Source organism: Macaca fascicularis, chromosome 12 (assembly GCF_037993035.2).
Source record: "Macaca fascicularis isolate 582-1 chromosome 12, T2T-MFA8v1.1".
Taxonomy (NCBI): Eukaryota; Metazoa; Chordata; class Mammalia; order Primates; family Cercopithecidae; genus Macaca; species Macaca fascicularis.
Genome location: NC_088386.1, coordinates 62779909 through 62802893, shown reverse-complemented (window position 1 = coordinate 62802893; position 22985 = coordinate 62779909). Strand labels below are relative to the sequence as shown.

At 35.5% G+C, this 22985-nt stretch overlaps 1 protein-coding gene across 4 annotated transcripts in view; it reads right to left on the bottom strand.

Annotated features, from left to right (window-relative positions):
• XIRP2 (xin actin binding repeat containing 2) overlaps positions 1 to 22985 on the bottom strand; it is a 622353-nt gene that overhangs the window by 17731 nt on the left and 581637 nt on the right. For all 4 annotated transcript variants that reach the window (XM_065525608.2, XM_045367191.3, XM_005573371.4 and 1 more), the window contains 3 exons: positions 2337 to 2447; positions 1547 to 1619; positions 369 to 502 (listed from right to left, as the gene is read on the bottom strand). In XM_065525608.2, coding sequence (XP_065381680.1) covers positions 369 to 502; positions 1547 to 1619; positions 2337 to 2447 — 318 coding nt within the window. The remainder of the gene's footprint in view (positions 1 to 368; positions 503 to 1546; positions 1620 to 2336; positions 2448 to 22985) is intronic.

Sequence of the window (22985 nt, the reverse complement as noted above, 5' to 3'; positions counted from 1 at the left end):
AGAGTAATCTAGAGGGAAACAGTAAAAGTCTTAAAGTACTTTTGAGGGTTGTTTTGTTTTCCTTGGAATTTAAAACAGAACAGAGTAAGCATCTGGCATTTAAAATTGATTTAATTACTTTAATCTTAATTATTAGACTTTAGAACATATATAATTTTTTCTTCCCTTATTTTCCTCTAGTGAGAAAAGTTTTTACTCTACCTCCTTTTGCATACAGGTCAATATTCTCCTTATAGAACTGAATAAATGCTAGTTCAGAATTTTTTTTTTTGTTGAAAAGCCACTTCAAATTTCAGTAATTTGAAAATGTTATACATTTAAGTTTGGTCTTACACTTAATATGTTTCGGTGTAAAGAAATGACTTTACCTTAATCTGCTTTGCTGGGGTTGTCATCTCTTTGTCAGAGTAAAGGATCTTTTCCTGGGCAGACTTTTCAAACTGCTCTTTTAACAACTTAGTCGAAACCTTTGGAATTTCTTCATCCTCAGGTGTATCAATGACTATAAACAGAAAAACACACCAGGGATACTATGTAATTACTAAAAATTATGTTTAAAAAGAAATTATGGCTGGGCATGGTGGCTCATGCCTGTAATCCCAATACTTTGGGAGGCTGAGGTGCAAAGACTACTTGAGCCCAAGAGTGTGAGACCAGCCTGGACATCAGAGCCAGACCCTGTCTCTACAAAAATTAAAAAAGATAAAATTATAAAGCTATGGAAAACTTCTCACAATGTACATTAAGTAAAAAGATTCAAGGTACAAGCATACATATGGCATTATTTCATCATGTAATTTAGGAATATAGGAAGAACAATACAGGAAGAAAAATGTTGGTTATCTCTGGATTTTCCAAATTTTCTACAAGCATGTTCTACTTTTATGCTCAGGAAAAAATAATAAAATGTATCAAATAAGAAAAAGAATTGAAGAAGACCTACTTTCTTAAGCAATAAAACCAAAATAAAGATATAGTCATGTAATCAAGTAAAGTTTTGGTCACAGTTGGCTTAATTTTTTTTTTTTTTTTTTTTTTTTTTTTTTTTAGCTCTTCAGGGTAGCAAAGCTCATTCCATTTTTATAGACAAGACAAACTATGTCCAGTCTTGTGCAAACTTGCACAAATTTGGCTGTAGTCTAATCTCATATCTACAGATTGGAGAGCTGGACTTAATAGTGCTTAAATCTGTTATTAAAATTAATTCAGTCTAGATAACAACTCTATTCTCATGGAGCTTGATAAACATCAAGTTTTACTGTAGGTCCCTGAGGCAAAAAGGAATTCAGAGGTGGTTAGTTTTAAGGTTTAGAATGGATATATCATAGGATTGATGGCCAATAAACTAATTTAGAAACTTATTGCATTATGCCCACAGGCAAAATCTAATTATTTGTAGAAATCCTATTCGGCATTCCCTGGAACCATGAGTCATAGTTACTAAAGTTACTCAGAGGGGAGGATTGTGCTTTGGAAGTCATCCGTTCAAACTCAAACACATCAATAGGAGAAAGGAGTATTGGAGCCAATAATGCCAGACTCTTACCTGTTTCCTGAACATATTGATGAAACTGAGATGCTTGGTTTATTTCCTTGGTGTGCTTTTCAAGATGAGAGACCTGTATTTAAAGATAATTTGAAAATAAATTGTTTTTAAGAAGTCAATTATCTTAAGAAGTATTATCATTTACAAATAATACTCTTCATTTTACAGTGATTTTCACCCAATACTTTAGTGTACATTGAAAGATGCTAATTAAGCCTCTATCATTTATTTTAATACATAGAGTCACTTATAATAAAATATATTTGAATTGACGTCTAAAGTGCAATCATACTTTTATAGGGTGCCTATTTTACATTTACTTATTTATTTATTTTCTGAGATGGAGTCTCGCATTGTCTCGCACCTGGGCTGGAGTGCAATGGCATGAACTCGGCTCACTGCAACCTTCGCCTCCTGGGTTCATGTGATTCTCATGCCTCAGCCTCCTGAGTAGCTGGGATTACAGGCACATACCAGCACATCTGGCTAAGTTGTTTTGTATTTTTAGTAGAGATGGGGTTTCACTACGTTGGCCAGACTGTTCTCGAACACCTGACCTCATGATCTGCCTGCCTCGGCCTCCCAAAGTGTTGGGATTGCAGGTGTGAGCCACCGCACCCAGCCCTATTTTACCTTTAAAAGAATTCCAACTTGAAAGTGGAAAAAGAAACACTGATAGGTATTGATGCTAGATACATAAGTAACAATAAATACAAACACTTACAACAAAGTCATAATTTCCATACAGTACTGGAAAGTGTTTGAAAGTACTGCCTTTCTAAATAGTTACCATTTCTGTTCCATGAACATCAATTTTCTGTACTTTGGACCCTTCTTGTTCATTTCTTGCCAATTCCTGGCTGCTTTTTGAAGTGCCAACCTGGCTGCTATGAATTGCCTCCTGAAAGCAAACAGACAATGCCTTAAGAAAAGTAAAAATTTTAACTTTATTTGTGCAATTTCAGTGACAATTTCTGGAAAAAAATTGAGATTCTTTAGTATATTAGTTTTCTTGGCTGCTATAACAAATTACCACAAGTTTAGTGGCTTAAAACGGCATAATCTTAGGATCTTATACTTCTATAGGTCAGAAGCCCTGAATGAGTCTTCCTGGGTGTTGGTCGGTATCAGAAAGTATGCATTCTCTTCTGCAAGCTGGAGGGGACAATCCATTCCCTTGCCTTTTGCAGCTTCTAGAGGCTGCCCACTTTCCTGGGCTAACGGCCCTTGCCTCTATCAGACTGAGAACTTCTCATACTGCCATCTATCTGATACTGTCTTCCACTTTTAAGGACCCTTATGATTACATTGGACCAACCCAGATAAGTGAATATTATCTCATCGTCATAAAATCATCTAATTAGCAGCCTTAATTCCATCTGCATCTTAATTCTCCTTTGCCATGTAATTTAATGTATTCATGAATTCTGGGGATTGGGACATAGTTATATCTGGAGACCATTATTCTGCCTGCTACCCTTAGCAAGCAAAAATATTAATGATGCATTACCAAGTATGAGAAAGATGAGCCTGAACAAATATATATGTATTTTTGTTGTTGTTTACAAGTCACATTTTTATGTTAAAAAAAGACATACTAGTCTTCAAATTGGCCATCCAGTATGATGACATATCCAGGGTTCAGTTGAAGAATATAACCATTAAATGTATCCAATATAGATTATTATGCTAGTTTATGTCTCCCTATCTTCACATGTGGAACTACTCTTGATTTTGGTTAAGTTAGAATGGTTGACCCTGAATGAATTGCAAACTCGGAGCTCCTATTAATTTTGGTGATCCAGTCCTGCTTTTACTACAGAATGTGATTCTGACACAAGTATATGATTGATTGATTGATTGATTGATATGATGAAGCAGTTAGCATACTGCTAAAAATCTTAACATCCGAAAATAAGGATACAGACAGATGACTCTTTACAATAACATGTTTTTGAATGTGCCTGAAGGTGGGACTTCACTTTTATCTTGATATCCAAATGAATAATAAATACTATTTTTGAGATTTGACTTTTAAAAATTTATCTTAGTACAGAATAGTCAAGTGAGCAAGGGTATATTATCATTATTAATTAAAATAGTATTACTAAAATGTTTTTTGCAGTAAGTTAAAAAACTTTATACTATCAAATCCCAATCTCTTAAACTAATAATAAGTATAAAATTAATGCCAGTAGATGTATGAGACTTTTCCCCTCAAGGGTATTTGTTATATAGGGTTTAAAGTCTCATCAACCAAGGAGCAGTTAGTCATGTAGTTAGAGATGTTATAGTATAATCTGATCTTATTATGCTTTTCTAGGAAGGAGAATTAAGAAAAAAAAAGTTGAGGGCTTCCTAGAAGTCCTACATAAAACCAAAGACAAAATATGGACTTACACTTTTAAAGGTAGATTGTATCTCATTAAATTGAAGACCACTGTAATTTCTTTTCCAAGCAGAATGCTTCCTAGGCCTAGTTAATAATCCACATATTTCAAATGATATTTGGTAACATGTTTAACACACAGTTTGTGCTAAGGAAAAGTTCACATAATGAATGAGTGAGGAGAGTACACATGAATAAGATAGCAAACTTTCAGTAATACAGTAATTCTATTCAAACACCTACTTGCGAGGAATTTTCTCAAAATTGAGGATAGAACAATGAACAAAATGCTTTAGTTTCTTGAGAAGGAGCATAGAAAATGAATAATCCATATTCATTCCTTCAAGTTCAAAGAATCAGAATTCCATATAACAAGATGCCTTGCATAATCAAGTTTTATTTGAGGCTACCAATAGCATTGTGCTGGAGAGAGCAATAACAATCATTGACCACTGCAGATATAAAAAAAAAATGCATGGGCACTAATGACAGCTCTTTACATCTGTGACAAGTCTTTCCATCTATTAGGCATATAATGGGAATATTCTATGGCTTTCTCATGCACACGCTGAGAAATAGGAAGTACTAATTAAACAGACAGTGAAGTAGCAAAGGAGAATGCGCACCTGATCAGAACCAAGGTCCCTCTGAGGGGCACCGTGATCATTTCTATAGAATCATGTCTCTGCCTAGAGGCCTACATGCCCGCTGTGGCCTAGAGACATGCTTTTTTTGGCCCACACAGTGATTTTAAAGTTTTGAATTAGGTAACATCTACAAAAATAAAAAATTCTTTCTGCTTTTAAAAACTCTGAAGACATGGTAACACTGTGTTCATATTCCAACATGGCAGAGTCTGGCTTTTAGTTGGGCATATACCTTTTAGTTGGCCACCATCACTATTATTTGCTAATATTTAAGAGCAAGTTGACATTTAAAAAAAAAAAGCAACAAAACTTGTCTGGTACCCATGGAAATTTGAGTTTCAGATACCTGTCACCAATCTGAAAGAGTAGAGTTAGTGACATAAATCTCTGTATTGAGAAAAATGCAAAATATTTGGAATAGAAAAACTATAAATACGTGTAATTTTGACACATATTTTGAAAGTTATTTTCTGGGACAAACACTTTATAGTTAATGTGTATCTACTTGAGTAAAAACAATCTATGCCTATCATCTATAAATATATTTTCTTGTAGGAAATGACACAAAATAAACAGTACAAATGTAATAAATTTTGTTTAAAGTTGTAAGTTTCTACTTCAGCATTTATGTGCTATTTCCAAATAGAACTGTAATTGCCACACTAGTTTGGTATGTTAGCATCAATGCATCAATTTTACTGCCCCCTGGTTGCTGTAACTTACATAAAATACTCCTTAAAATATCCCAAGCTTTTGTTTCTACCATTTACTGTTTCAAATTTTGCAACTAGTTTAGTTTGGATTTAAAACCGACTTTCTTTCTAATTGTTGGTATCTATAGAGTATAGGGTTAGGTAAAAAGTTGGATCATCATAATGCTCAGGCAGAAATCAAATTAAATAAAATGTTATAAACAACTCTGGTCAGATCACCATGCATAAATTTACACCAATAATTCATAACATTTGTTGCTGAAAATTAAATTTAAATATAGACCAGTCTGCAAGAGACAAATGCTATTTTGTTCACAGGTCAGTTAACCAGTAGTCAGGAATGGGAGATTAGTCCTAACCCTCTCCTTTACTAGGTATGTTGTATTCTTGGGAAAATCATGAAATCATACTTAAACTCAGGTCTTTCATCTCATGAGGCATTAAAGGAAAGGAAAAGAGATAATCTATGTGCTCTAACTTTGAAATCTAAAAAAGAAAATGCAGTACAACAGCAAAACAATATTATGGTGTTTGCATAGCTCACATCAGTCTGATGTGAGCTTATATATTAACCAACTATGTCACAAAAATCTATTGTTGATATGCACATCTTCCAAGGAGATTTATCTTGCACAGGAAAGAGTTCGTATCCTGCCTATTCAACTTTTCATTTTTATATCACTATAGGGAAAGACATTGTAAATTTCCCAATAAAATTGCAAAGTCATTCTAGTGCAATGAGTAAGGAAAAAGGACAGGCTTTTTTAATTTTTTTTTTTTTTTTTTTTTTTTTTTTTTTTATGGTGACTCACTATTATTGTGACTCTTGGAAGTATATCCAATAGAAAAACACATGGGGAAAGACTGGCAGAATAGTAGATGGTAACTGCTTCACTAGTGTGGAAAAAACAGAAGTTCATATTCAATGCCAGTAATATAGCATTTTCACTAATCTCATTTTTAATAAAACTAGAAAAAGTTATGATACATTCATGTTATTTACGTCTTTGTCAAACAGACATAAACAATACCAAAAACGGCTGTTCATCTGAGCAAAAATGTCAGTGGATTCAAGCTTTGAAAGAATAATCAGTTTATTTTTCTTTTAAGTGATGAGCATAACAATTTGTGGGTTACCATTGTATTTGTCGGGATTTAGATATATTAAAATTCAAACATTGAATTTTTTCCTTTTTCTCTGAGGTTTCTCTTTTTATTTTTATTAATTTTCCCTTAAAAATTACAATATACAACTTGACATCTCTAAGGTGTGAGCTTTATATAAAGGCTTTTCCACATTCATTATACCCTCTTAAAGACTAAGCTCAAAAATTACTTTCTTTTTGAAACCTTTCCTGACTTCTACACAGGATGCACTATTCTTGCTTTTTCTATTCCTGTGATATTAGCATACATCTGTATTATCTACCTAACACATTTCACAGTCATCTTTTGCTAATATGATCCTCTCCTTTAACTGAACTGTGTCTGTCACATACATCCTCAAATCCCAATGATTAGCTTCCAGGCACACAGTAGGTATCCAGTAAAACATCAAGGAGTAAACACATGGGCAAATACAGTAGTCACTTTTTTTAGTAGTGTGAAAATTTTATAATTTTTAATCTGCTTTGAAAATTGAGATTCCCAATTCTTCCACATAACCCTATGATTTCGTTTTGTTGTCGTTTGGTTGCTCATCCCTTTGACACTAGCAATAATATGTCAGTCACTTTACAAAGTGCACTCAGAAAGAGGAGTCTCTTCACAGATGTTCATAGATGTGATCAGAACATCTATGGAAAAATATGTGCAATGCTGTGATACTGTAAAGGGTAGCTGACACCATCAGAGAGAGGAGAAGTCTGTACCAAGACAGCAATAAATACACTAGAAGCCCAGATCCCACCATTATGCAATATATTCATGTAACAAAACATGTACATGTACCCTCCTGAATCTAAAATAAAAAATATGTATACAAAGAGAGCAAACACACACAAAGAGGTAAGGATTCTTTCAACATAGGAAAATAAAAAGATATTCATAATGCTAAACAAACTAGTTTGTATGTTTTTTTGTGAATTGTTATTCACTGAGTTAATGGATCTGACATGTTGTCAAAGATCATGTAGAAACTGCAGTGGGATGCATTGGGCAGAATTACTATGGCATTGAATAACTATGCTGAGATATTTATGATGACACTGAAAGACAATGATTTATCCTCATTTTTTAATTTATAAAAATAAGAAAATAACATTAAGGGAAAAGAAGAGTTAACGCAATTCCAAGTCCTAATTCTTTATGTGACTCAATATACTCAGCAAAGAAGGCTCCAGTTTTACTTAATTCAACAGTAGCTCTGCTAAAGTTATAGGAGTATGCTAGTTGGATTATTAGCTCTAAACATTCAAAACATTTTAATGTAGTGATTTTTTTCTTTGAAAGCGCTAAATTTTTAAACACGAGTGACCTTGTAGAGCTTCACTCATGCATTTCTTTATTCAAACAACAGTTATTGAACATTGGCTATCTCAATGGCATTGGGCTAGGCATTGTCAGTATTGTTTAATACATTTCTGTGATCGTATCTCTTATCTATGCAATATATGTAAATATATATATATTTAATGATACAAAAAGGCTCAGTTAGCTTGAAATTCCCTTGAAACAAGAATGCTAAATATATACCAAAGCATGAATTATGCAGATTTATTGCATAAATTTCTGAGAGAAGTGTTATTCCATTAATTTTAACTCTTCTTTGACTAAAAGCAATTATGCTTTGGTAATATTTAGCTAGAAAGAGCAAAGAATAATTTTTAATAAAGAAAATAATTGGTTTAAAAGTACAAAATTTTGCTGTCATGAAAGGGAGGATTCTGAATAAGCAATGCTAGTTTTAGCGGCTAGAACTCTGACTGTCTTCTCCTGCTCTAAAAGTATTATTTATAGGGCCGTATTCCAGAGGCCCAAAACGCTGAAGATTCCTAAAAAGAACATATAAAAGATGCACTCTCAACTGAGTCGTCAAACATATTAGTCATATAAATAACAATATTTATTTGACAAACTAAAAATGCAGCTTACATAAAGACATTCAATTCACAATAAAGAATGCATTTCAGAAGTTTTATGAAGATGTATATAAAGATATATATGTATATAATATTTCAATCCAACATAGACACAAAGAATCTTAAAACCAGAGACACTAGGATATAAATAAACATAAATGTCCAACAAGAGGCTGAAACTTAGAGTCTTACAGGGAAGTGAAATTACAGATAAAAAGTTTACAAAAAGAATAAAATATTCTAAAGAAAAAAAAATAGAGGTAACATGTGTCCTATGCTAACTAATACCAACCAAAATTGAGAAACAGAACTCTACCTCTTGATTACCATCCCTTCCTCACCAATATCCAACTGATTTCTATGCCCTACCAATGCTGTCTATTGCGATTTAAATGACCCTTGAGTCTGTGCCCTCTTTACCCTAGAATTTCTAACCCATTTAAGTCCTCACATATTTAATCTGGACTATTTCAGTAGTCTCCTAATTTATCTTCTTCCATCTCACCTAAACCTGTTTGTATCAATCTTATACAGCCAGAATAATCTTTGTTAAAGACATATCTAGTCATCTTACTCTCCTGTTTAAATTGCTTCAATGGCTCTTGATTGCCTTAGAAGAAAGTAAAAGTTCTTTAAGATAACATAAAATTTTGTTTATTATCTGGCCTTTGCCAAAATCTCCAGCTTTATGCCTCAGTTATTCCTCACTACACTCACAAATATATCATGCTGTTTTACCTTTTACACAAATTGTCCCTTTGCCTAGAATGCATTCTATATGCATGAAAAATTATTTCAAGTCTCAGCTGAAGGATTCTCCCTTCTCAGATGTCTTTCTTGACCCTCTTTCACCTGAACTAAAGTTTATTACAACTTTCTGGGGTTCCAATGAGCCTCATTTATATTTTCTGTCATAGAATTGGACACATTGCACTTGTAATTATTTGTTCTCGATCTGTCTCTCTAATAGAGTCAGTTCCTTAAGTGCAAAATAATGTCATAGACATAACTGAATCTTTTGTGCCTAACATATGGTAGGTGCCTAATGATTATCAGCTGCTTAGAAAAGTACATAAATATAAGGCCCAGCCTTTAGAGTCAGCCTTCCTGGGTTAGTATCACATTTGCTCACTTTTCTTGGAAAAGTTACTTAGGCCTCCCATGCATCCATTTCTTGTTCAAATAACCAAATAATAATACTGCCTATCTCAGAAGGTTGTTGTGAAGAAGAAATAAGTTAATATATTTTTTAAAACCTGGCTCACAAGTGCTACAAATACCAAAGTGTTTGGTATCTTTACTTAACAAATATTTATTGCACACTTGTTTCAGACATTTTCCTAGTAATTCAGGATTTAGTAGTAAGCAAGGCCCTCCAAAAGACTGAGTAAAACTGGAGTTCAGCTACATTAATGAATTTTACCGGAGAATTTCACTGTAGAATTAAGTCCAGAAACTAAACAAGAAGCAAATCTTCCAATAGGTACATTTTTTGTCTCCACCAGAGAAGGAGTAGATTTAGGGGGGTTACTCAAAGGGAGAAGGAAAAAGGAGCCTGTATGTATTGTGACACTTCCAAACCATTCTGGCTCCTGACACATGGAAATATTCTGTAGAGACATAGCCAGAGGTTATTGTGTAGAGACATAGCCAGAGGTTTGTGATCCCCTATCCAATTTATTTACACTTCATCTTTCGTGAACTCATACCTAGTGAACAGTCAGTTCATAATGATTTAATCTATTATTACACAATTCTTTCCAGGATTCTTCTTTGCCTAAAAGGTAGTGTTATATGATTCCCATTTTGACAGTAAAAAGCATTAAGATTTGTAGATAATGTATCTTTATATCAGTCACAGCTCCCAAATTCAAGCATTGGAGTCTGACTGATTTAAACAGAAAAGGGAATTTATTGAAGAGGCATTGGGTGGTAGGGGTGGAGAGTGTATCTCAAGAAATCTCCAGGAAACTGGAGAATAAGACTTGGAGGGTTTGTACCCAGTAACAGTACAGAATATAGTTGCAGAGACATCTGGTAAATGTACCCTGGTTGCTGCCACCGGCCTCAGACTCATTCACTGACAATGCCACCAAGAGTGTGTACTGGATGTTGTTTCTGAAATACTTACAAACTTATTGAAATTGCAGTAATCTCCTGCCAACAGCCATCACCAAAATTGATTATCTATGGTCCCTGCTTCTCATGTCACTAACTCTTACGCAAAACCTGAGATGGAGGTGATCAGTACAGTCTTGTTCGCACACCTGGGTCCTAGACATTAGCAAAGCTAGGAGAGTGAGTGTATGGTATTTGCAATTTCTCTTAGTGGTGGCTGGTTCTACCTCATTGGGTGGTAGAATAGAAAATAGTTTTGATGTAAAAAAAAGAAAACTGTCCATTAGCCTTCCTAAGAAATATTCTTTATGAACACTGAGATCTTCTTAACCAAATAGAAACCAGTTAAAAGCACAAGAAAAGGGGTGCCACTCATTTCTGACAATAGATAACATAGTAGAAAGCACTATCCAAATCTTACTAAAAAAACTGATTTGGGCTTATTTTTTGGTAACGTATGTTTCATGAGACGTTACAAGGACATGTAGGAAGACTTTGAGACAGTGTAGTTTTCCTGTTAAGGGTATCATAAAGAGTTGCTGTTATACTGAATTATACAGACCTCCCTCTCTCTTTCACTGTCCCTCTGAGTCTTTATGGCCACCAGTCCTTTTCACTGGGAGAGATGACATTTTAAATCCTTATATAAAATCCAAACAAGAAGGAAGAAAATTAATAAAACAGATCTGGCTTGGATCCAAGCATTGCAAGGTTATCTGCACAAACATGGTATCACAGGGCAATTATTAATTATGACAAAAATGATAACTTGTGTTTTCTTTAAAATAAAGAAAATGAGGAAAACTGAAAAGGTAATAATTTGTAATTGCACTAATGATTGTATCTACGAGCAACTAGGGGAGTGAAAAGAGATTGGAGTGGTGGGACTGTTGGGTTATGGCCAAAATTCATCATCGGTTCAAGTAAGAAATCATGTAAATAAGTCATAACTAATTTCAGTCTCAGTATCTTCGCTAGTAAACTGCTGGGACAAAGGCTGGGGGAGCACTGAAGGAGACAAGAAGGGCTACCATTGATCAAGTGTTGTTAAGTCTCAGGAAAAGTAAAGTACAAGGCCCTTTACAGTTGAATAACGTCAAATTTCTTTAAGGCTCTTCCATGCTAGCATTCTACATGTTGATTTCAAATGAATTTAACCAGTAAAAGTGGTTTAGGGAAGAATGCTATGTAAGTTTTTAAAATATCAAAGATACATGGTGAATATGGTGTACTAGAATCCCATCAACAAGATATTTTGAATTAATATTCTTAACACCTAAAGTCAATAAGTGATGCATTCAACATGCATTTGTGAGGTACTTAGCATATAGACTTGATGGTACTATTTCTTATTATCATAACTCCTTATGTAGAAATGAAAGGCCTACGTTTTGAGGAAAGGAAGGAAAAGGAGTTCAGGGAAGAAATGAAAACTTCTTTCTTGATCTCAAAAATGAAAAAAGAAAAAGAAACTATGATGGGGGGCGGTATTTGTTTACAGCGTTAGAATGCTGATACAAAGTGTTTATGGTAAAAAGATTCACAAAATGAACCCCAGCCTAAAGTACTGACTTCACTGAAGTCCCAACAATCTCTCTCAATGTTTTTAAGGACTGCTATATGTTGAATTGTTATTACATTATTTTAATTTGTACTCTGAGGAAAAGGAATAAATTTCAAATGCTACAGAAGGGTGTACCAATATCTCTAGAGGGCACTGATATTCACCCAAGGGTAAGCAAGTTTGACTGAGCTCTTGGCTCCCCATCTGGTATCCATCTAGTGGTAGGTACATAATGTGTACTGTCCTTCTCAAAGAGTGAGAAACGAAGTGGCCTCCACTCATTCCTGAAGAGGTGAACAATTTCCTCCTTTCCATGCCTAAGTAGATACCCAGGAGCGAAGGATAAAGAACAAGTCCAAGAAAAAGCTCCTAGAAGAAGATGTAACCTCATTCCTTATTCTGTGTTGTTAAGATCTATGATGAAGCTAGGTAAAAGTGAAGTTACCCAAACATATGTCTACAATAGCATGGCTCTAAGGACAGAACTTCTTAATGCCTCTTACTTTTCCCAAGCCTTGTGTTCTTCCAGTTTTTTTTAGCATGATAATTTGTTTGTAATTATGCAAATTAATAATTAAATGAACATCAGAAAGAATAGAGAAGCTTGATTCAAACCAATCATTTTCAAAGACCCACGAAGATGGGTTTATTTTGAGAAATACAGACCCAGAAGAAGCAGAAAGAGCTAATAATATCTTCTATCAAGTACTAACAAAAAGCACCCATTTTCATAAAAGTAACTATGTGGCAAAAGCATTTTGCAGATTTCACTAAGTTCTACAAGCATAACGAGTCTATAACATTAATGATTTCTTTTGTTGTTATATCTTTCCTTGATACTGACAAACTAGCAAACTCTAAGAAGTTAAAATTTTGTGGCTTGCCATTTCATTATAGCAATTTGAAAATAGAGTAAATTTAATTAGTATATTAGAATATATTGTCTAAACACTTGAGAATTCTATTTAATATAGTTATACAAAAATATCTGCTTTTATATGGTTAAGCTAATATGAGCCTTCAGATAGAAGGGGCAATAGAAAAATGTCTCTTCTGTTTCAGCTTTCCCTAGATGTACACTCCCTCTGATCAAAGAAAATATAAAATTCCATTATGTCAAAAGATCTCTATTTTACATCTTTATTAACATCAAATACTTCTTGAGATCACCTAATTAAGTTTGGAAGAAACTCTTGCTGTGACCTTTTGTCTTTGGGGAAAAGGGTCTAGGTGCCATTTCCTTAACAACTCAGGGCCTTATGATGAGAACAGCAGCACTCCTTTTTCCCCAAAGCAACCCCAATTTATTTTACTTTAAAGGAGTGAAGGATATATCTGTAAGTGTACATTTCTTTTCTAAATGAAATTGAAAATAGGTTCTATAGGAACAAACAGGATTATAGAAACAGAAGGCCCATGATACTATTACGAAGAAAAGCTGTGGTATTGGTACTTGAATAATTGGGGTAAATGCTGTTTCTACAAATCCTATTTTGGAAAATGAGTAAAATGAATCATAGAAAGAAAAGAAACCAATGATGATTTTTTAAAAGCAATTGGATCTGTGCTTGCAACTCAGTCTTACTAATGGATATCTGTGCTATCCACTGAGGCCCTGACTTCCTGAGAAAAAGGACCAGGGCACCCTCTACATGTTAATGTTTCTAACCACCTGCCAAATCACCAGGAAGATTAGTGCACTTGGCTTTTTTCAGCAAAGTAAAAGAACCCAGCTGAATGGACACACTATACAGACTGCAGCATTTCCCCAAGAAGATGTTCCGCAAAAGACACAGACAGACATTCTACCTGTGTCTTCACAGTGTGGACTGGGAATGAGTTTCCCTTTATGATGCTGTACTGGAATGGCTGCCATGCTCCCACAGGGGAGGGAGGATTGAATCCCTCTACGCATTAGCAGTGTAACTCATATACCAATAGGTTCTGCAGAAGGAAGCTGAAATGGCTTCTTTCAACTTGCAAAGGGACTGTGACTGAAACTTTATGGTCATGCCTCAGCAGACAGTTAGCAATTACCATCGGCTTCATTTGGGACTAGCAGAGGTTGAGAGTTATAGTGCGTGGCTATAACGTAATGTGATTCATGTTAGTAGAACACAGAAGACAGTCTGATTATATTTTATGGGCACACCTTCAATCCTAGGAAAAGTCCACACAGCGGTTTAGTTATGTTAAGATCTAAAAAACTATAGGCAGTTTCACTACATAATTTAATAAGGTTTTTCACTTTATAATTAAGTAAAGCTCTGTCTTTCACAAAACAGTATTTCTTGGTACAGAAATATCAAAGATACAAACCCAAGACACATTAGATGTATAGGTTGCATCATCCTTTGAAAATAAATTTTAATGAAAGATTGCAAAAAAAAATTATAATGAAGTAAAGTTTCAGTCTTAATTAATTATTGGTGTATCAATCTAATAAATTTTAAAAATTCCTTAATTTATTTTTGTTCTGATTGTTTTGTTTACTTTTAATGTTTTAATATATTTTCCTTCAGTTAATTTATATCATTCTATCATTTATTATCTGTCTCCCAGGCTGGATTGCAGTGGTGTGATCATGGCTTACTGTGGCTTTGAACTCCTGGGCTCAAGCCATCCTTTCACCTCAGCCTCTTGAGTAGCTTGGACTACAAGCACATGCCACCATGCTTGGCTAATTAAAAAATATTTTTTCTTTTGTAGAGATGGGGTTTTGCTATGTTGCCCAGGCTGGTCTCTAACTCCTGACCTCAAACGATCCTCCCACCTTGGCCTCCCACTTTGGCCTCCCAAAGTGCTGGGATTACAGGGCTAGTTTATTTTTAATATTCTAATATATCATACATATGCAGAAATTACTATTTCAATATAGTCTACCACCAACAAAGGAATTACCTGGGATTAGGGTATCAGTAAATTGGTTATTTGGCTGGCTAATATTTATTATTTTCACCATGATTTCTTTAAGCTTTTGCTTTCTCTGGATTCTTCAGTCTCCTATTCTATTTTTTGACTGCAATAGTTATCTCAAGACAAATGTCAACATAAGAAGAAGGCCCCTGCTACCAGAGTGTGAACAGAATGACATGGGCAGGCAATAAGCCTCAGATCAGAAATCAAGAAGGGAGAGGTCAACCCTGGGATAGCAAATCTTGCCTTACGTTTGCACTGTCATAGTCATCGCTGCACATTAGAATCACCTAGAGAGCTATCAAATCCCCCTGCTCCTTGAGCATTCTCCAGAACAATTAAATCAATTACCTGGGCTGCCCGGGGAATTCCAGTGTACAACCCAGCATAAAGAGGGCTTAAATGCTCAGAGTTCCCACTGGGATTCCACGCCCAAGCTGAACAAGGAGGATGGTTTGATTCCAGATCTTTGTAGAGTCATGGTAGGGGTAGGAGGTGATGTTTCAGAAGCTTGGAAAAGATGCCCTGGTTCAGGCCCAGAGAGATTTGGGAACCTACAAACGGAGGACTCATCGAAACTTGCTACCACTACATCCCTGCAGCATAACCCAAAGAAGCCTGGGTAGAGTGGGGAGTAGGGCTTTGTGAAGGAGTGTGGGGTGCATGTTCGAGAGATCAGTCTCATGCAGGCCTTTATGAGGGCAAGGGAAAAAGTAATTGTTTGTTGGGGCTTGAAGAAAAGGCTTTTCTATCTTTCATCTTGAGAAATGCAAGTCTTCATGTGGTTGCTTTGTGTTTTTGCTTTTGTTTTCCTCATAGTTGGTCTAGGCAGTTCTAAATGCAGTTAATTTACTTCACAACTTGAGCAAGAATCTTCTTCACAGAATATAATTCTGTTGATTCAGTTTCTATAAAAAAGAGCATGGGATCCTGACACAATTTACAGAGCTATAGGAAGGTGGATGCGGGTAGGAAGAGAAGAGACACAGATTGAGTAGTAGGAGAAAACCAGCGCAAAATGGCAAGGAAGCAGCACCATGGACACAGTTTTGAAAAGTGGTAATAAAATGGGCAATCATGAGCATGGCAAAGAAAATTTTCAATGCAAGAGTAGAGAAAAAAAGTCAATTCATGAAATATGCATCTCCAAACTCCTAACTGGATCTGCGTTTGCATTTCCACTTCTTACAGAATTGAAAGGAAAACCGAATTACTAGTATAGAGCAAAGTTGATTTGTTGTATGGCGTAGTCAGGAACTGAGACGTCCCATTAATAGATAATTTCAGTCAACTGAATTCTGCATCAACCAGCTTGTGCAGATCTGGCCGCATGAATATTCCTGATGATAACTGGTTGAGGCTATTTTGTTCTATTTAGCAAACTCTTGGTCTTCCAATTCTGCTTCAGCATTAAAAAGTTAATCTTATTGTGTTATTTTCATCATCAAAGCCCACTCAGCCACAGGCATGAAGAAAGAGCTGTAGAGGATAAACAGATTAAAGGGCCTGGATTTGGAAGGAAAAATCAGTGAAAGATTTGTTATGAGAGTTTTAATTTTTAACAGAGTAAGACTGCTGAATCTAATCTGTCTATGAACCTTATTTATGTGACTCTTGAGAACAATGTTTGTGCTGTTTTTGTTCTTTGTTTTCTTGAGATCAAGTTGAGACCCTGCTATGATCACTCAGCCTGTGGAAGGTTCATGAGTATTCGCTGGCCTGTATGCAGAAAGGTCTATGTGATTCCATCACCTGTGCCGAATAAAAAGCAACAGTTCTCTGGCAAATACGGGTCCTTATTTCTGAGCATGTTGATCAGACACTGGCTTCATTCTATTAACACTGTTATAGAAACATACTTACCTTCATTTTTCCAATTGCACAAACCAGAAAATGTTACAAGGTAGATTTTTCCTCTACCTTTTCTTTCCCTTCCATACATCAACTAAAATGTGCTGAGAAACCACATACACAACACTCACACTTGTAAACTTGAGGAAATCAACATCCCTTCAACTCTTCCTCTTTTTCTCTTCTATTAAAACAGCATAGCCTTTCCTCTCCTACCTAATTGAATTTGTATATTAATTATATTGTTTTCCTCTCAGTAGTACCTTGCCACTATACTACAAATAAAGCAGTCTTCAAAAGCAATGCTGTGCTATTTATTTGTTCCCACTTAAAAACCAAATTTTTATTTATTGTGAGGCTCCAACGTACCTATAGAGTGTGTTTGAAGCATATTTCTTTCTTGGTCCACCTTATCTTGTCATTTATTACAGTTGGGGTTAAATACTTTTTCTTCAAAAGAAGACTTGCTATTATAATTTTTAAAACATGCACTAGAGTTACTGATTACTCCACAACGATGTATGCTCAAAACATGTACAGGTATGCTCATTTCAAGTTAATCTTTGGATAATGGAGCTCCTAAAAAACTATTATCTCCCAGGGCTAAAGAATTGGAAAGAAAGCCAAGGTGTGAAGCACAGAACATGATAGTCCTTCTTTGTCTTTTTACATATACATAAATTGTTTGTGAATCATATGCTATTTTGAGAATAATTGCCACTTGATTATGTCCCCTTTTGGCTTATGGGTCAATATTTCTAATGATAATAGCTGGGGTTTAGTAATCAACTAATATATGCTAGGCAATATACTAAAAGATTTACATGAACATTTTATTCTTAAAATGAGCTGTTATTATTTTAGAAGAAATTAAGTGGCGCTATGGTTTGAAGGTTTATCCCCTTCAAAATTCATGTTGAAATGTAATTGCCAGCTGGGCACAGTGCCTCATGACTGTAATTCCAGCACTTTGGGAGGCCAAGTGGGTGAATCACTTGAGCTTAGGAGTTTGAGACCAGTCTGAGAAAAATGGGGAAACCCCATCTCTTTAAAAAAACAAAAACAAAAACAAAAATTAGCTGGGCGTGGTGGCATATGCCTGTGGTCCCAACTACTCAGGAGGCTGAAGTGGAGGTATTACTTGAGCCTGGGAGGTGGGGGTTGCATTAAGCTGAGATTGCACCACTGCACTACCACCTGGGTGACGGAGCAAGACCTTGTCTCAAAAAATGTATTTGCCTTTGTGATAGTATTAGGAGGTGAGAACTCTAAGAGGTAGTTAGTCATGAGGGCACCACCTGGTGAGTGAACTAGTGTCATTATCATAGGAGTGAGAGTGAGTTCCCCCTTCTTGTTCTTGCTCCTTCTTACCCTCTCACTTTCTGCCACATTATGACATAGCAAGAAGGTCCTTAACAAGATGCCAGCACCTTGACATTGGGCTGTTCATCCTCCAGGAATGAAAGCCAACAAATTTCTTTTCATAACAAATTAACCAGTCTGTGGTATTCTGTCATAGCAGCACAAAGTGGACTAAGATAGATGGGTAACTTGGGGAATTATAACCCAGTCTATCTGACTCTAGAGCCCGCAGCCCCAATTACTACTCCAGATTGCCTCATTTTGAGTGCTGGTACTTTAAGTTATAATAGTCACTTTAAAATAGTGCTCATAATTAAAAGACAATACAAGATACATTCTTGGTCACAACCTTGTATGTTGATAGAGATCTAGTTTAGGTTGGGGCTGTTAATAGCAATCTATGACCTTGAAAAATTACGTATGTGGCAGGGAGCTAAAGGCAGGTTTAAAGCGCTTAGATGAGAAATGCTTTGCAATGTGGACATTTAGCTGATAAAAATATATTTAGTTTGCTGGAAAATAATTATAGGTCACCTTTAAAGAGTGTAAAACACACAGTAGTCAGATTATATCTGTCACAAGCTGTCAAAAATGTTTTTTATTGACCTAAAATTGTCTAGAGATTGTTCTAAATCCATATAATCTTACAGAATCCTAACGTTTACATTTTAATTTTTGCCATAGCAGATACATGAGGAAAGATATATACTGTCACTCAGCGCATCAGAGTTAGTGGCAAGGCAAAGGTCAGGAATGCTTTTTCATCTTGATATAGATTCAGTGCAGCAATTTCACATGAAAGCAAATACCTTAGCACTGGATTGCACTGATTACTTCCAAAATTTTTGGAGCTCCATCTGCTCTTTCCTACTTATGCTACTTAGGAAAAAGAAAAAGCAACTTGAGGAAAGCAGCAGCTTCTGGGGCTTCACAAAATAATACACAAAGAGCTCCTCAGTACTGCATAAATATGGAGGAAAGAAAATGAAAAAGAAATTCACTTAAGAAGATGAAAGTCAAACCCTAAGTGTGAGAATGTGGCACAAAGAAAGTCCTAGACTGCTAATAGGTACAAGGTTTCTTTCTGGAAGGATGGGAATGTTTTAAAATTAGGTTGTGGTGACACTGCACAACTCTGTAAATATTCTAAACAGTCATTGAGCTGTATTCATAAAATGGGTGAAAGTTATGGTATGCAAATTATATCTTAACAAAGCTGATAAATAAGGAAAAAGAAAAATAAAAGAAGAAGAAAGTTGTAAGAATAACCACACAGAAACCATAGAATGGGCAAGTGAAAATTAACTCAGGAGAGAGGCAATGGCAATTTTACATCAATAGCACATTTGTTCTAACATTTGTTCCAGCATATCTAGAGATACTCTTTTAAAAAGTTGAGTAGACGGATTATTTGGAATGTTCTTCCCAAATGGAGACCGTTGTAGTGAGTGGATAAAAAGACACCCCTCTCAACTTGTCCTTTTCATTCTAGCATTAAGGGCCTACTGATTTTCACTAGCATGAAAAGCAGGAGATATGCTGCGTGACTTATAATCCCTTAAAGAGGGTTGGGTTTAATTTATATCTACTGGAAGCATTAATGGTTGTTATGAAAAACAAAAGCCAAATGGGTAATGTTAAAAATGGTTAGTATTAACTGCAAAGGCAAGCTAATAAAGGTTCCCCAACCTATTCTTTGAAGAAGCTCAACCCTTCCCACCACTTAACTCTCTCCTTCAGAGACCCAGAGTGGCTCCTTTTCCTAATTTTCATAGGCATACTCTGCAGGCTAGCAGGAATATGGCTAACTGTTTAACAGGCAGAACTATAAAAGCATGGCAAGTCTAGAATACCTAAATGGGACATCATCCTAAGTTTAAAATGTCTGGCATAAATAAATGTTATTATATTGTGCAACCCTTTTTTTCTATTTCAGAATTGCCCTTCCATTAGATGTAAAACATCCATCAGCAAAAGAAGGGATCTAGGGATCTTTAATCTCAGAGATAGATAAATTATCAAAATTTGTTTAGGCCAATTGCTGATCTCCCAGACAAACTGTTACCAAATAGTCAGCTAATTACCCTGAAACATCTGACTTCAATACATTAGGAAGCAAACAGGCAGATTGGACTTCATTATTATACCTTATTAAGTTATTACTAATTGTGGCATTAAATATTGTCAGAAATCCAGAACAAATGTTCTTACTTTTAACTCTAATTAAACTTGATTTCCAAATTAGTATTAATTACTATATGTCAAAAAAATAAATATTTTTTGGCCAGGGGAAAATAGCAGGGAAATAAATCTCAAGCACTTTCAACAGCAAAGAGATTGAAATCACTATCAGAGTTGACAACATCTTAGGTAAAGACAGAATTAACTACCTGCGTTTACCAGAAAACATCTTGTCCACAATCCCTGCTGATAAAAGAAGTGATATTTAGAATGCATTTAGATAGCATTAAAAGTTTGACTATCTAAGACACAGTTTTTCTACATTTTCCCTGCTATAGCCAAATTTAACATTTATCTCAATTTTCCAATAAGGATTACAAATTAAAGCCATTTAAAATAAGACACAAATGACTTTTTCCTTTTTTTTTTTTTTTTTTTTTTGAGACAGAGTTTCACTCTTGTTGCCCAGGCTGGAGTGCAATGGTGCCATCTTGGCTCACCGCAACCTTCAACTCCTGGGCTCAAGCTATTCTCCTGCCTCAGCCTCCCAGTAGCTGGGATTACAGGCATGCACCACCACACCCGGCTAATTTTGTATTTTTAGTAGAGATGGGGTTTTTCAATGTTGGCCAGGCTGGTATCGAACTCCCGACCTCAGGTGATCCGCCCACCTTGGCCTCCCAAAGTGCTGGGATTACAGGCATGAGCCACCATGCCCCGCCACAAATGACTTTTTCTTTCACGTTCCTACAGACTTCTGCATACGGTCTTCATTCCACAAATGGTGTTTACTAGTTTATTCTTACCTGTGTTTCTTTTATATTGTATTTATATTGCCTTGAATTATGGCTTAGGCTTATTCATTCCTCATGGAATTATTGAATATTATTAACATTATCTAAAAGTAGATAATGAAACTGAAGTTTAGAGAAGTCACTACAGTTCCAGACTCATGCAAATATTCAGAATTCTAGTGCATGATTTTTATTACTTTCATACACATTCACAGAGCAGGGACTACATATATTATAATAATAAACTATATTTGCAAGGAGTGTATAGTAGATATATATTTTTGTTTGATTTTGTTTTTACCCACAATATATATTCTTCATTGAAAACCATATGCTGAGAACTTCCACTTAGGTAAACAAGGTACACAGGTCTAAGCCAATCAGCATCCTCTTGCTACAGCAATTAGATGTGTAAGGAGCATGTATATTCCATTCAGAACCAACAAGATGCTATAAGCCTTTTTCTTGGGACTTCTGGGAAAACGATTCTTACTTTCTCTGCACTCCTTTTGCTACAACCTGGGGAAAACGTGGATGAGAATGGGGCCAAACCAGTGGAAGTGATGCTGAGAGGTTAAGAAGAAGAAATCAGATAAAGGTGATACTTTGTTTATTGTTTGAACAAATGTTTGTGTGGAGCTTACAATCGACCAGGCAATGTTTTAAGCACTTTACAAATAGTAACTCATTTTTTCTTCTAAACAAACCCATGGGTGGGTACTGGCATAATACTGACTTTATAATTAGGGAAACTGAGAGACAAAGATTTTAAGAAACTTGTCTAATGTCAAAGAGTTAATACACAAAGGAGCAGGAATTTGAACCCAAATGACCTGGCTCCAATATCTGTGCTCTTAGCCACTTTGCTAGGATCATACTTCAAGCCCCTACATCAATGGTAAGGTGATATATATTTGACAGTGTTATTGAAATCAGGAAAAAAAAGGAAGGAAGGAAGGATTTGTTGCATTTGCCAATTTCCCTGGTGTAAATATTCTCACTGTGGCTGATTTCAAGCTGTTGGCAAGATGGTGTCTGGTTTCCAAAACTCCCCCAAATTTAATAATTGGAGAGTTGATACAAGCCAGCTCTGGTACTCCACTGGGGCTTACATCAAATCTCCCTTGCACAAGACTATTTTTTGTAAACCTGTAATGTTTCTTTTGGTTTAAGTCACTTTTTTGGGGTTTTCTGTCTTTTGCAGTATTAAAGAGTCTTAACCAATATCAAGCTTCACAGATATGGAAATAGTTTCACATCAGTTGCTCCTTGTCACATTAAACCTCCATAGTAACCTAATGAGATAGGCAAATCACTCAACAGTTTTCCCATATTACTCATCAGAAATTGAAGATTGAGGGGCTTACGAATTTGGTCTGTGCAGTACTGGTTACATAGTATGCCAGACCCAGTGCAAAATGAAAACGTAGGGTCCCTTGTTCAAAAGTTGCTGAGAATTTTAAAATGGAGACAGAAGAGTGTTAAACGAAGTGCATGGAGTACGGGACCCTGTGCAACTGCACAAGTCACACATCCATGAAGGTGGCCCTGGGTCTCTGTAACCCTGAAAAGTAGCAGAGGTGGCGTGTAAATCCAGATCCACAAGTTTCATAGCCCATAGTCTCCACTGCTTCCCTTCAAAGTGAAGGATCTGTAAATTAATTACTGATATTTCTATGTAGAATTTGTTATTTAAACCATTAATGATAGTAATATTTTGTATTGTTGACCAGTTTAAACACACACATCTACACTCAAAGACTCCTACATTGCAACAGTTATATATTAGATCACAAGTATGCTTAATCTTAATTTCTTATTTAT